The sequence below is a fragment of the Pan paniscus genome, chromosome 19 (genome assembly GCF_029289425.2).
Source record: "Pan paniscus chromosome 19, NHGRI_mPanPan1-v2.0_pri, whole genome shotgun sequence".
NCBI classification, from domain to species: domain Eukaryota; kingdom Metazoa; phylum Chordata; class Mammalia; order Primates; family Hominidae; genus Pan; species Pan paniscus.
Genome location: NC_073268.2, coordinates 52,084,879 through 52,099,742, shown reverse-complemented (window position 1 = coordinate 52,099,742; position 14,864 = coordinate 52,084,879). Strand labels below are relative to the sequence as shown.

Here is a 14,864-nt window from a genome sequence, read left to right as displayed (position 1 = left end):
TTTTGCTGCCCAGGGCTTGCCTGACCTCAGATTCCAGCATCGGGGTCTTCCCAGGAGGGTCACTCCAGAGAGTGAATGGTGAGAGAGGGACCTGTATTAGTTGACATTAAGCAGACAGAGTAGAGGGGCCGCCAGCCTCGGCCCTGAGTGGGCCCTGTACTTTTACATCTGTTCTCGCTTCTGTGCAGAAGGTAACGTCAGGTGGCCTGTCTCATCACCCCCATTCCACTCAAGGGAAACCTGGGCTTAGATTGGTCATGGGAGGCTTGCCATGGTCCCTCACGGTGGGTGGTGAAGCTCCCAGCTCAGACAGTGGCTGCCAAAGGCCAGAGTCCTCTGAGCCAGGTGGCCTCTTATGTGGAAAAACAGGGTTAGGGGGCTGGCTTGATATGAAATGGCTTCTCCTCTTCTACCAGAGAATAAACTTTAAAAAAAAATTTTTATTTTATTTTATTTTTTGAGATGAATTTTCACTCTTGTTGCCCAGGCTGGAGTGCAGTGGCGTGATCTCGGCTCACTGCAATCTCCGCTTCCTGGGTTGAAGCGATTCTCCTGCTTCAGCCTCTCCAGTAGCTGGGATTACAGGTGCCTGCCACCACGTCCGGCTATTTTTGTATTTTTAGTAGAGACGGAGTGTCACCATGTTGTCCAGGCTGGTCTCGAACTCCTGACCATCAGGTGATCTGCCTGCTTTGGCCTCCCAAAATGCTGGGATTACAGGCGTGAGCCACTGGGCACGGCCAGAGAATAAACTTCTTCTTTTTTTTTTTTTTTTTGAGATGGAGTCTCGCTCTGTCATCCAGGCTGGAGTGCAGTGGCATGATCTCGGCTCACTGCAACCTCTGCCTCCCAGGTTCAAGTGATTCTTCTGCCTCAGCCTCCCCAGTTGCTGGGACTACAGTCGTGCACCACCATGTCCAGCTAATTTTTGTATTTTTAGTAGAAACGGGGTTTCACCATATTGGCCAGGCTGGTCTCTGACTCCTGGCCTTGTGATCCGCCTGCCTAGGCCTCCCAAGGTGCTGGGATTACGGGGGTGAGCCATCGCGCCCGGCCCAGAGAATAAACTTAGAGGAAAAAGACTCTGGCACACTCATCCTTATGTCTTTGTGCCAGGCACAGGGCTCTAACCCAAAGTTGCCCTAAACAAACGTTACCTGAGTCAGCTTATGGTGCCAGGGCATGAGGGTAGCTCTGGGGGCAGTAGGGGCTGCAGCGCTGCAGGCAGATTCTGCAGGGGTGATGGATCCCAGGAGGACCCGTCCCCTCTCCAGCAGCCCCCACCCATTCCCCTGCCCTTTGTTGTGTGTGGTGTGTGGCCTGGAATCGATGTGACTTTGCCTGTCCAGGCCTGCTGTTTGTCCATGTGTCACAATGTGACATGTTGACCCACTGCAGATCATTCCCTGACCACAGAGCACTGCTCCCGAGAACGCTGCACCCCTCAATGGAGTAAATTACCATAAAGCCTCTTCCTTACCCATGCTTTGGGGTGTTAACAGCTGAGGCTATTCGTCGGTGACCTGTGGGACTCGAGCTATTCCTGCAGCTCAGCAGACCTCCTGGCCGTGGTGGGTAGCTCCTTTCCTTTAGTCGGATTCCAAGGCCTCTGCAACCTGGAGCCTTGGAGGGGGGGTTCCATTAGAATTACTGGGTAGCAGAAAGCCGGGACCTCTGTTGTATGAAGGAGGTTGGGGCTGGGAGTGGATGGGAGACCGCCCTTTGGTCACAGGTGTGAAGGGGAGGCCATCAAGGGAGACTGACACCCGGAGGCAGAGCCTGGATGTGGGACCCAGGACTCTCCTACTCTGCTCACGTCTGACCTGGATTTTTGGTTCTTTTTTGCCAATCCAGTTTCAGGAGGGAGGTCCACCCTCCTGAGGGGAGTTTTGGAAGTGACAGCTATCAGAAAGGGACTATCATGTCTCTGAGTGGGGATCGGGGAGCTGGGAGGGGCTTCCCTCTGCTGCCTAGAATGCCACTCTGAACCATTAGTCATTCTTTCCAGCGAAGCAGGTGCTTCTCCGGGCAACATAAATCCTCCTCAAGGTGACTGAAGTGACCGGATGGACACCACCACCCTCCTGAGACAGGCTGACCTGAGGCCATTGGGACCTGGGCACAGGAGGGAGAGGGGGGAGGGGGTGGATACGTTCCAGCTTTGACCAGTTCAGCCCTAATTGGGAGACTCAGGTGGATGTCAGCTGCTGCTGGGTTCCCCCAGTGTTAGTTGCTTAATCTTTCAGTGCCTCAGTTTCCGTCCTTCATCTTGGCTCCCACAGAAGGTGAAAAAAGCATATTTCTTGCTCACTTTCCCAGTTTCCTTGGGTTTCAAGACCCAGAAGCACTCACTTTTATCCTTGTCCTATTTTTATGGGGCTTTCTGTCTGGTAGGGCTGGCCTTGCTCAGGCTGGCTCTGCTCCTCACTGCCTGGGGTCTGGAGGCTTTGCTCTTTTATCTGCAAAGTAGGCTAACAACAAGGCTTTACTTTTAGGGTGGTTGAGAGTATGGCCAGAGATAGGTCTGCGCTCACTGACAGGTCCTGTGTTTTCTTAGATCCCCTAGAGTGAGGGCCTCCTTAGTGGAGCTCAGCTAAGGTGACTAACATTGAGTTGAATTCCTTATGAGAGGCAGCATTTCCCCCAGGGCCCAGTGGGGATGTTGTAGAGAGATCATTTACACTCAGGAAGATGCACCTCTCTTAGCTGTAGAGTTGAAGAGGCGCCAGTGATATGGGAAGTGTTTTTCCTGGCCCTGGAAAATGCCCTCTGTCCCTTCCTGGCCCCAGGCTCAGTGTCCCTAGGCCTTTCCTGCTTTCCCCTTTCCCCTAGCTGAGCGGGGCTCTGCTCTGTGACTCACACTCTGCCCTTTCTCCTCTTTGGCCTGGCTAACAGCATGCTGGTCCATAGGTAAGGGTCCATGGGGAGGGCTCTGGGGGAAGTCCAAAGGCAGGAGGCCACTGAGGTCCTTTGCTGTGCCCTGGGGAGCAACCGGCAAAGCCAGGGTTGGAGGAGGGAGTGGATTAGGTGGTTGTGTAAGAGGCGGAATAACAGATGGGCCACGGGAGGATTGGTAATGGGAATGAGGCAAGGGAGGGGTAGGGTGAGGCCAGGTTTTGGCTGGGGGCTGAATGGGGAATGGGGAGTGGGAGGGATGGGTGAAAACTTGCCGCTGGCCCACTCATAGGGTCTGCTGTGCACATGCAGGGAGATAACTCACTCTTGGTGCACTTTGTAAGTGCCAGGCATGACCAAAGCCACGACTCTTCCCTGAGCCAGCTTTCCACCCTCCCCCCCACCAGGCTGTCAAGGGACAGGGCCTTGGAATTGGATGCGTGGTTTTTGTTTTTGTTTTTTTTTGAGACGGAGTCTTGTTCTGTCACCCAGGCTGGAGTGCAGTGGGACAATCTTGGCTCACTGCAACCTCCGCCTCCCAGGTTCAAGCCATTCTTCTGCCTCAGCCTCCCGAGTAGCTGGGCCTATAGGCGTGCGCCACCATGCCTGGCTAATTTTTGTATTTTTAGTGGAGATGGGGTTTCACCACGTTGGCCAGGCTGGTCTCAAACTCCTGACCCTGTGATCTGCCTGCCTAGCCTCCCAAAGTGCTGGGATTACAGGCCACCATGCCTAGACTGGAGGTGCTTAATAGATGTTATCATCAAGCTGAAGATAAGGCCAGGCCTCAGGTTAAGCCCCAGGTTCTAGAAGCTTTGGGGCTGCATCACAGGCCTTCCCTCCCCTCCCTTCCCCTCCCTTCAGGGCAGGACAGCCTGCTCTGAGCCTGGCCCAGTTGTCGTTCATGAGCGGCCAGTGCCTGCTGGGGAGTGTGGGCCTAGGCTCACAGCCCCAGGCGTTGGGAGGCACCTGCTGGAGCGCCAGGCCTTGTTGGCTGCAGGCGCTGGGCAGGCACTGCGCAGTTCCCAGAGGCTGTGGCCGCAGCTAGGCAAGTGGTGCTTCCCTGGGTTCCTTCTTCCCGCCATTTGCGGAGTGGCTTTTCTTAGTCATTTGTTTACTGATGCCCACACCTGCTGCCGTGGCCACTCTTTCACTCAGCGGTTCTGTCTACAGATTCCAGTAGCAGTGCACCTTTGGTCCTATGTCAGCTCATTCATCCCTCAGGAGGGGCCTGCATTGGAGCATTTTGTTTGTTTGTTTGTTTTGAGATAAAGTGTTGCTCTGTCACCCAGTGGAGTGCAGTGGCGCATCTTGGCTCACTGCAACTCCCACCTCCCGGGTTCAAGTAATTCTCCTGCCTCAGCCTCCTGAGTAGCTGGGATTATAGGCATGCACCACCACGCCCAGCTAATTTTTGTGTTTTTAGTAGAGACGGGGTTTCACTATGTTGGCCAGGCTGGTCTCAAACTCCTGACCTCAGGTGATCCGCCCACCTCGGCCTCTCAAAGTGCTGGGATTATAGGCATGAGCCACCACGCCCGGCCTAGAGCATTTAACATCTGCTTAGCTCTGCCCTTGGCCCTACAGTGAGATGATTGTTTGCACCTCAGGGATGCAGGCTGATCAGGTGGGGAGGCCACACGTGGGAAGGATGGCAGGCCATAGCAGAAGATGGCTTTATACTGATAGACGTCTGAGGGACATCCCATGGTCACACCCTGCAAGTGGCCTGGTAGCAGGCAGAGTTATGTCAGGAGACTGTCGTTTGGGGAAGCAAGGATTGGAGTGGAGGCTGCGCTTGCCCCCCAGGGCTGGCTGACCCTGGGCAGAAGCACCATCTCCTCCCCACCGCTTCCCCAAAATGTGGGAGATCAAAGCGCTCTTTGAAGGAATTTACTGTATTTCCAAATGCAATAGAACAAAACACACCATTATGGGAAAGATCACAGCTCTGATGGACTTTACACTTATTTTTTTTATTTTTTGTTTTTAATTTTTTAAAAAATTTTTTATTATTATACTTTAAGTTCTGGGGTACGTGTGCAGAACGTGGAGGTTTGTTACATAGGTATACATTTGCCATGGTGGTTTGCTGCATCCATCAACCCATCATCTACCTTAGGTATTCCTCCTAATGCTATCCTTCCCCTAGCCCCCCGCCCCCTGACAGGCCTCAGTGTGATGTTCCCCTCCTTGTGTCCAAAAATGTGGAACGCTTCATGAATTTGTGTGTGTCACCCTTGTGCAGGGGCCATACTAATCTTCTCTGTATTGTTCCAATTTTAGTATATGTGCTGCCGAAGCGAGCACAACTTTACACTTATTTTATAATTTAGTATTTTTAAAAATTTTTGAGTTGCATGTGGAGAGACACCATAATATTTTTCAGTGCATTTTAGAAACAGTTTTTTATTTTAATTTATTTTTAAATTAATTAATTGTTTATTTTTTGAGACAGGGTTGCCCAGGCTGGAGTGCAAGTGGCACGATCTCAGCTCACTGCAGCCTCGAACACCTGGGCTCAAGCGATCCTCTTGCCTTGGCCTCCCAAGTAACTGGAACTACGCCCAGCTAGTTTTTACATTTTTGTAGAGACAGGGTCTCACTATGTTGCCCAGACTGGTCTCAAACTCCTGGCCTCAAGTGATTCTCCCACCTTGGCCTCCCAAAGTGAGCCCAGGAGTTCAAGGTTGCAGTGAGCTATGAACACGCCACTGCATTCCAGCCTGGGTGGCAGAGGGAGACTCTGTCTCAAAAAAAAAAAAAAAAGTAAAATCTGAATATTTGATACTATATTTTATGTTGTTTTCTAGAAATTTCTGTCTAGGTGCTGAATCATGCAGCCTGTTCTTCTACTCAGCCGTGTGTTTCAGAACGTTTCACAGTGCTATGTGTAGACCTAGTGCTTTTTTTTTTTTTTTTTTGAGACAGAGTCTCGCTCTGTTGCCCAGGCTGGAGTGCAGTGGCGCGATCTCTGCTCACTGCAAGCTCTGCCTCCCAGGTTCATGCCATTCTCCTGCCTCAGTCTCCTGAGTAGCTGGGACTACAGGCGCCCGCCACCACGCCCGGCTAATTTTTTGTATTTTTAGTAGAGATGGGGTTTCACCGTGTTAGCCAGGATGGTCTTGATCTCCTGACCTCGTGATCCTCCCGCCTCGGCCTCCCAAAGTGCTGGGATTACAGGCATGAGCCACCGCGCCCGGCCGACCTAGTACTTTTAACTGCTGTAGTTTAGCTGCTGTAGGAATGGGCCATGGGTTTTGTTTTTTTTTTCTTCTTCATTTCTTTGGTTGCTGGACACCTAAGTTGTTTGTCATTGTTCCTGACGTTTTCATGCAAGATGATGGCGGGGCGGGGGCAGTGTCCACGTGCCCCCCGTATGCGGGTGGCGTGGCCGGGATGTGGGCACACACTTTTTCAGTTTACCCTGCCCCACTCACACCCTCGTGTGCACTCAAGATTGTCCCCTGTCGAGTGTGGGCGAGGAGAGGCACACCACTATTGTTTTAATTTGCTTTTACCTGATTCCTGGTAGGTTGAGCATCTCTTCACATTTATCTCAGCTGCTTGCGTTTCCTCTGGGGCCTCTGAGAACCCTCATCCAGGAGGGTCTCGGTCACACCAGGGTTGGTGTCACCTCCCTTCAGGGTGCCAGGCACCCCTCTTCAGAGGTGCTGATTTCCTCATCTGGCATCCAGGCACATTTCTGAGGCCGCCCTCCCAGGACATGACACAGCTCATTAGGTTTCAGCTTTTTATCTTCCCTTTTATGAGACTACACTGTAGTAACCTTTGCCGGACTTGGATGTTCCCAGGCCTCCCAGCGTGTTCCCAGAGGGTAACTTTTTCTCCGACTCCTGGGGGCTCACAGGCCCTGCTGTGTCTGGGTGGTGCTGATGATAGCTCTGTCCCTGCAGGCAGACTTCTGCGTTATGACCCGGCTGCTGGGCTACGTGGACCCCCTGGATCCCAGCTTTGTGGCTGCCGTTGTCACCATCACCTTCAATCCGCTCTACTGGAATGTGGTAAGTGATGTGCCTGACACTGTCCAGACGGGAGTATCCCACTGCTCGGTGAGCCCCACATGCAGGGGATTGCGGTGGTTGCTGCTGGCTGGCCAGACAGACAGACAGACAGCTCTGCTCTTCCCTCCCGTGTCTGTCGCTGGCTGGTGTGGAGTACTAGGTGCTTCCTGCCGTCTTGCCTTGGGGATCCAGCAGCCATTGGGCTGCCCAGGCTGGCGTCAGGATGGTCCAGGACTGTAGGGGTGGCCCTCCTACCCTCACAAGAACCTGCAGGAGAACGCTGCCATGGTGGGGCTGCCATTGGTCACATGTGCCTGGCAGTCTGGTGGCCTTCTCATGCATGAAGTGGGTTGCCCAGGAAGTAGGGGCTCTCTTCCCTCTCTGCCATGTCACACAGTAAAGCCACTTGCTTGTGAATCTCCCACCCCTCGTGTGTACCACAAACATGGTTATTTTTCCCACATGAGGCTTCCTGCAAAACGGCCTGCGCATTCCGGACCTAGGCGAGCTGGGTGGCAGGAGCAAGCTGGCATGAGTTGAAAGGAAGCCACCAGCGTGGCACCAGCTCGTGATGGGTGCCAGGGGATGTTTGGGTGCCCGGGCACCAGCACCGAGGGGTGGGTGGACTGCGTGGGAAGTGGGCTCTGGGCCCTTTGAGGAAAGTGTGGGAGGGGAGGGCCGTCGGTTCCTTCTGCAGCCTTTCTGAGATGCCCCCCACACCTCCCAGACTGTGGGGTGAAGCTCTTGGGGTTCCTGGCCCGCTCTCCCAAGGCTGTCTCTGGGGGGTGCTTCTGGGCTGCTTCCCGGGGATCCTGCTGGGGGAGTGGGTGGTCCTGGGGCTCAGTGGGGGTTGGGCTTACTGATGCAGAGCCCTGAGCATCCTGTGATCACCCCCGAGGCTAATCTGCAGAGTAAGGCCAAGATCAGCGTCAGCAGCACATTGTTCCAGACAGTTTTCATTTAAGGTGAACCCTTGATCCCAGGGCAGAACAGGACATGGTTTTCATTTAGTTTATGACTTGAGATTTTTCTCCATCTGGTGAGAGAAGTGGGTGGGGGCCAGCCTGCTCATGTCAAAGACAGTGCATTCCAAAGAATGCTCTGTTCCTGCTGTCCTGAACATGCTGGACACACTCCGAGGATGGATGCTCTGGCGGCCCACAAGGGAGGGGCTTCGAGGGGAGGTCCAGAGGTGGGAGTGAGACTGGCGAGCTTGGTGTAGCCAAACACAGGCCTCCCGGACACCCCTTTCTCCTGAGAAGCCTTGGCTGGGCTGGGGAGCACCTGTACTCTCAGCCACACCGTCCCCAGCTGGCCCCAACCTCCTGACATGGGCCTCTGGAGCCAGGGCTGCAGCCACAGTGCCTGGCCATCCTGGCGTTTCCTCCCACTGCCTGGCCTGCATGCTTCCCCTCTCCTTTCACCTTTGCACACACCCAGCATGCCAGAGATATGAGGTGGTGAAGGGTGAGGAGGGTGTTTGGAGGCTGAAAAATGGTCCTGCAAAGACGTCCACATCCTGTGAAGGTCTCTTATATGGCACACACACAAGGATCTTTGCAGACGTGATGAAGTCAAGGAGCTTGAGCTGGGGAGATGGCCCTGAGTTACCCAGGTGGGCCCTAAGTGCCATTGTGTGTGTCCTTTTAACAATGGAGTGGCACAGGGACATTGAAACACAGGAGTGTCTCTTGTCACCATGGAGGCAGAGGCTGGAGTGACCAAGCCACTAGCCAAGGAAGGCCAGGCCCACCAGAAGCTGGAAGAAGCAAAAAATGGAGTCTCCCCCAGAGCCTCTGGTGGAAGCACAGCCCAGTCGGCACCTTGATTTTGGCCCAGTGGTAACTGATTGGGGATTGCTGTTGTTTTCAGCCCCTAAGTTGGTGGTCATTTGTTACAGCAGCCACAGGAAGCGAGGCCAGGGTATTTAAAAAGCCAAAGACCCCTGCTGGAAGACGTTGTGGGCCTAACCCTTGGAGTGTTGGGTGTGCCACGCTCTTTGCTGTCCACAGTCCTTCTCTGAGGGAGATGTTGGGCTCTTACAGCCGGAGGAGGTCCCTGCCCTCTGGCTTCCTGCAGGCCTGACGTTGACCAGCAGTCATTGAGGTACATATGGGTCTCCCAGCACTGGGAGCTTGGCTGGCTGAATGCATAGCGGGTCCTGAGGACGCTTTTATTTATGCACAAGCCCCCTCAGGTCACTTCCCACTAGCCTAGCCAACAGTGTGTTTTTAAAGTGCAGTTCATTGTGAAGGTTCTCAGTGGCTCATGAATGGCAGAGTGGTTAAGATGCAGTAAGATTTGGCCGGGCGCGGTGGCCCACGCCTGTAATCCCAGCACTTTGGGAGGCTGAGCTGGGTGGATCACCTGAGGTCAGGAGTTCGAGACCAGCCTGGCCAACACAGTGAAACCTCATCTCTACTAAAAATACAAATATTTAGCCGGATGTGATGGTGTATGCCTGTAGTCCCAGCTACTCGGGAGGCTGGGGCAGGAGAATCTCTTGAACCCAGGAGGTGGAGGTTGCAGTGAGCCGAGATGGCACCACTGTACTCCAGCCTGGGTAACAGAGTGAGACTCTGTCTTAAAAAAAAAAAAAAAAAAAAAAAGATGCAGTAAGATTTGGAAGACAGCATATGTCTGTGTGTTTGGCATACGGTTTTTTTTTTTTTTTTTTTTGGTCATAAGCTTTTGATTAGTCTCATTTTGAGAAAGTTTTTCACTGGAACAGTTTGTGGTCATTAGTGGGAGAGGGAGTGAGCTCTTCAAAGTGGTTTCAAAAGGAGAAAAGTTAAGAAACATGTTGCAGTTCCGTGGGCTGCTGCCGGGGAGAGTATCCGGACAGCATCTGGAGTGGGATGACGAGGCCCAGCTCTGTGATGCCAGAAGCCCAGTGGATGGATCAGTTGAGCCAAGGAGTTGGAAACCATCCTGGGGAACATGGCAAAACCCTGCCACTAAAAAAATACAAAAATTAGTCGTGTGTGGTGGTGTGCACCTGTAGTCCCAGCTACTGGGTTGGCTGAGGTAGGAGAATCACTTGAACCCGGGAGGTCAAGGCTGCAGTGAGCTGTGATCACACTACTGCACTCCAGCCTGGGCGACAGAGCAAGACCCTGTCTTAAAAAACAAAAACAAAGACAGGCCAACAGGCGACAACCAGGGAAGCACTTAAATAACTTAATAGTTATCGATGCAGTTGTCCCTGGGTATCCATAGGAGATTGGTTCCAGTTCCCCGTGGATACCAAAATCGGCAGATGCTCAGGTCCCTGATGGGAAACAATGTTGTATTCGAGTATAACGTATGCCCACCCTCCCATATACTTTACATCATCTCTAGATTACTTATCATACCCAAGACAGTGTACATGCTGGGTAGTTACACTGTATTATTTTTTGTGTTATTACTTTTTGTTTTTATTTTTTTCCTGAATTTTCTTTTTTTTGAGACAGCATCTCACTCTGTTTCCCAGGCTGGAGTGCAGTGGCATGATCTTGGCTTACTGCAACCTCTGCCTCTCAGGTTCAAGCGATTCCCCTGCCTCAGCCTCCCAAGTAGCTGGGATTACGGGGGCCTGCCACCAAGCCCAGCTAATTTTTTTGTAGTTTTAGTAGAGATGGGGTTTCACCATCTTGGCCAGGCCTTGTGATCCACCTGACTCGGCCTCCCAAAGTGCTGGGATTATAGGCGTGAGCCACCGCGCCAGGCCTTTTTTTTTCTTTTTGAGACAGAGTCTTGCTCTGTTGCCCAGGCTGGAGTGCAGTGGCACGATCTCGACTCACTGCAACCTCCACCTCCCAGGTTCAAGTGGTTCTCCTGCCTCAGCCTCCTGAGTAGCTGGGATTACAGGCATGCACCACTGTGCCTGACTAATTTTTGTATTTTTAGTAGAGACAGGGTTTCACCATGTTGGCAAGGCTGGTGTCGAACTCCTGACCTCAGGTGATCTGCCCGCGTTGGCCTCCCAAAGTGCTGGGATTACAGGCATGAGCCACCGCGCCTGGCTCTTGAATATTTTTATCTGCAGTTGCTGCGGAGGGCTGGCTGGTGGTGGCGGGACTCATGCTCAGGTGTTGTGCCCAGTGCATGTCATGCAGTATTTCAATGAATCTTCACAGCAAATGCTGTTAATATCCCCTTTGGAGACTGAAGCTTGAAGAGGTTCATTCATACATTCTTCAAATGTTTATTGAGCATCTACTGTGTGCTGGGCACCATCCCGGCCCCTGGCCCTCACGCAGCAGCTTCAGTGGTGAATGAATGTATAGCACTGCCGGTGACACAGCAGGCAAGGGGAGGGACAGACGGGGGTGGTGGTCAGGGAAGGCCTCTCTGATGGGTGTCCTTTCACCAGAAACCTGATTCTCATGCAGGAGGGCCCTCAGGTGTCTGGGGAAGAGGATTCTGTCAGGAAAACACAAGCGCAAAAGTCCTGGGGCACTCTGAGTGTCCTTTGAGGTTTTAAGGGACAGCTGCCGCTGGAGCCAGGCAGAGGGAGAATGGAGGAGCAGGACGGAGAGGTGGCTGGGGACGGTGGTGCAGGCCTTGCGGGCCATGGGGAGAGACATTCCATGGACTCTGAGCTGGGAGCCATTGCAGAGGTGGCATGATCTGAGTCAGAGTTTCAAGGTCACTGCACCAAGGACAGAGGAGAAGAGGCAAAGGTGGAGCTGAGAGGCCAGCAGGCCCCAGATGGCAGCTTGACCACAGTGGGACTGGCGGAGGTGGGAGCAGTGGTCAGGGAGAGCTGAGAGAGGCGGCTTGGCCAGCCCATGGTTGGGCCTGAGTGACCCATGGGAGGCAAGGCCGTTGGCTGCCCTGGGGCAACCGTGGGAGGAGGGGCTTGTGGAGGAAGAGCTCGGTTTTGTCTGTGTCAGACACGGATGTCCTTGGGCTCCAGACAGTGTGAGAAGGCCAGGCATGGTGGCTCACGCCTGTAATCCCAAGCACTTTGGGAGGCCAAGGCAGGCGGATCGCTTGAGCCCAGGAGTTCGAAACCAGCCCGGGCAACGTGGTGAAATGTCATCTCTGTAAAAATACAAAATTTAGCCAGGTGTGGTGGTGAGCACCGGCTACTGGGAAGGCTGAGGTGGGTGGGTCACTTGAGCTCTGGGGGTCGAGGCTGCCATGAGTTGTGCTCAAGCCACTGAACTCCAGTTTGGGTGGCAGAGTGAGACCCTGTATCAGGAAAAAAAAAAAAAAAAACCCAAAACAAAACAGACTGTGTGTGAGTCTGGACTCCTGGGGAGCTGGGGGCACTGGAGAGGGGCCTTGGCCCCAGGCCCACTGTGTGCCTTTCTGGGCTGTGGCTCTAGGGAGTGTTTTCCCAGAATTGGGCTGGGGTGCTGCCCGCTTCTGCTCATCAGCACCCACTCCGTCCCTTCCCTCTTCCCTCCCAGGCTTCCTAGGTGAGCCACCTGCTCCCACCCCTCCCTCCACCTGGCCAGCAGGCATCTCCTCCACTCTGTTGGAACATTTCTTCCCAAGGCCTCCTCCTGCTCTTCCTTGTTCAGACCATGGGAGGCTTTCCCGGCCTTCTCTTTCTGGGTCTTTGGGGGAGTTCACACTGCGGACCCTCACTCTTCCTGGAGACCGGCCTTCCTGTGTGCCACGATGCTTTTCTGGCTCTCTTCCTGCTGTACTTGTGAATTCTGCTTCCTCCACCTGATGTTCATTTGCTCAGTGAATAGTCACCGAGAACCTGCCATGCACCAGGCACTGTGTGTGTCCTCAGAGAGTGAATGACCTCTGTCCTTCCAGAGCACAGATATGTTTGTAATGAACACTGTGATAAGGGCTCAGGAAACAAAGATCGAGGTGTCACAGAGGGACTGACAGGCTTTTCCCTCTGTCATCTGAGTCTCAGTCTGTGGCCTGGACTCCTCAGGGCTTCAGGACCTTGGGTCCAGGCACTGTGGCCCTACGTGGGAGTCTCCAGTCTCCAAAGGGAGCCCCTGCCAAGACCTCCCCAATGTTCTGTTCTTTCCCTATCGCTCCAGATGCCAGGGCAGTGGTCCAAGGACCAGCATGGACTCCCTCTTCTCACCTGCCCCCGGATCTGTACCCTCGCGGACTCCACCTGGCTTCATGCCATCACCCCCGCCAGATCACCAGCAGCAGCTGCTTGCAGCCAGTCTCCCCACTGCTCCTCTCTAGCCACCCTTGAGGGCCATGCTCAGAGGTCCCCAGGTCTTCCAGGAAGTGGAACTTTTCCCCTGTCCCGGGACACCCTTCTGGCGGGCGTCCTCCCACCTGTAACCTCAGTCATCCCAGGTCTTGGGCCTTCCTGGGTGATCTGGCTTCTCTTGTGCAAGGCTGCCCACAAACCTTTGTTACCGCAGCTTGGAGTGGTCCTTGTCAGGTGTCCCCTCCCTCATGCCTCCCCACCCTGCCCTCTCTGACTCAGGGTTGCTGACTTTTGGGGCCATCCCTGGCACTACAGGTGTCCAGCAATGTCCCCGGCCTCTGCCCACTAGATGTCAGTAGTACCCCAAGCCCAGGCCATCTGAGTGGTTTCCAGACATTGCCTGATGTCCCTTGAGGGGCATGGCTGCCTGGGCGTTCTGAGTACCTACCCCTCAGCACAGCCTGCCATACCTGCTGTCACTGTTTGTCTCTCACTGTCCTCTTCCCAGGAGCATCCTAAGAGAGTTGAAGCGGAGCCTGCTCTGCTTCTGTGTCCCCAATCCTGGCATGTGCAGTGCTCCGGGTGGCAGCTGCTGCCTGACCTTCTGTGTCAAGGAGGGTAGGGCACCTGTTGTAGCTCAGTGCCTATGCCCAGCACCATGCCTGGCAGAAATGGATGTCCAGGCAGTGTTTATTGGCTTTGTGAGCGTGGATTGCCCATTGACTGGTTTTCTGCAGTGGCACCTGGTGGACAAGGTGAGGCTCCATTGTGCCAGGTTCTATGCACACCCCGACTTTGTGAAATAAAGCACTGCATGGAGGTAAAGAGCAGCAGTCATTTGTAGCAGGCTCAGCGATTCCTGGCATCCCAGTGAAGATAAGATAGGCAGCCTGTGCCACTCCAGCTCCCGGAGCCCCCCTGCTTGCCCTGCCCTGCCATGCCCTGTGTTGTCCCGAGGGAGCCAGCATGGGAGGCACAGCAGCTGCCTTGAGCAGTTATTTACAAGAGCAAAGTGTGCACATGCTTTGGTATTTTAACTTTATTGAAGACCAGTTGCATGTAACCAACATCAAAGCTGCTGGAGACATAGCAAGTTGGAACCCTACTTCCAACCTAGAAGGATTTCTAGGCAGAGTTGCCTGTGTCTGACTTCCCTTCCTCACTGGGACCCCGTAAACCTGAAGGGGAGCTGTAAGGAATCCTGCCAAGACGGCAGATGCACACGGGGTCACGCCGGTTTCCTCCAGCCTTGGGAGGGTGCTTCCTGGTGCCTTTGTTTGTCCCCTTCCAAGCCCTGGGTGGCCACCCTGCTTTCTGCTCTCCCTGGGTGCCTGGCTCTCATGTGCAGGTCTTTGCTTGGGGACACCCAAGTCCATCCTCAAGGTCAGTGTGCAGCTCCTCCCCTCTGAGGCCCCTCTCTCCCACAGTGCACCCTGCCCAAGACCTCTCGCTCCATTGGGCCGGGGGCGGCTCCTGCACATGTGCTCCAGGGAGGAAAGGCATTTGACAGGTCAGCTGCAGACAGGCGTTCTGACACTCACTGTCAACCAGACCAAAGCCTCAGCCCTTGGCCCTGCAGAGGATACCTATAGAGGGGCAGCAGGCCTTATGTCTGTATCAGGACGCTGACCTGTCCCTCTGGCCGGGGACTTTCCTGCTTTTAGCCTGAGAGTCTCTTTCCCTGGAACCCAAGTCAGTCCTGGGCAGAACAGGACAGTTGGCCACTGTAGTCTGGAGAGTTGTTTGGGAAGAGGCAGCTTTTCCTTTCTGGGAAGTGAGAGTCCACTTGCTGCGCTGGGCCGCTGGCTGGGCCT

The 14,864-nt window shown here is 54.0% G+C and overlaps 1 protein-coding gene and 1 non-coding gene across 3 annotated transcripts in view; one reads left to right on the top strand and one right to left on the bottom strand.

The window, feature by feature from the left end:
- The window catches only part of PEMT (phosphatidylethanolamine N-methyltransferase), a 90,697-nt gene that overhangs the window by 12,401 nt on the left and 63,432 nt on the right, over positions 1-14,864 (top strand). For both annotated transcript variants that reach the window (XM_034942315.3, XM_003808774.6), the window contains exon 2: positions 6,813-6,920. In XM_034942315.3, the coding sequence (XP_034798206.1) occupies positions 6,813-6,920 (108 nt within the window). The remainder of the gene's footprint in view (positions 1-6,812; positions 6,921-14,864) is intronic.
- LOC112437712 (U6 spliceosomal RNA) lies at positions 5,097-5,205 on the bottom strand. Its single transcript, XR_003026256.1, has one exon. It is a non-coding gene; the product is annotated as a U6 spliceosomal RNA (small nuclear RNA).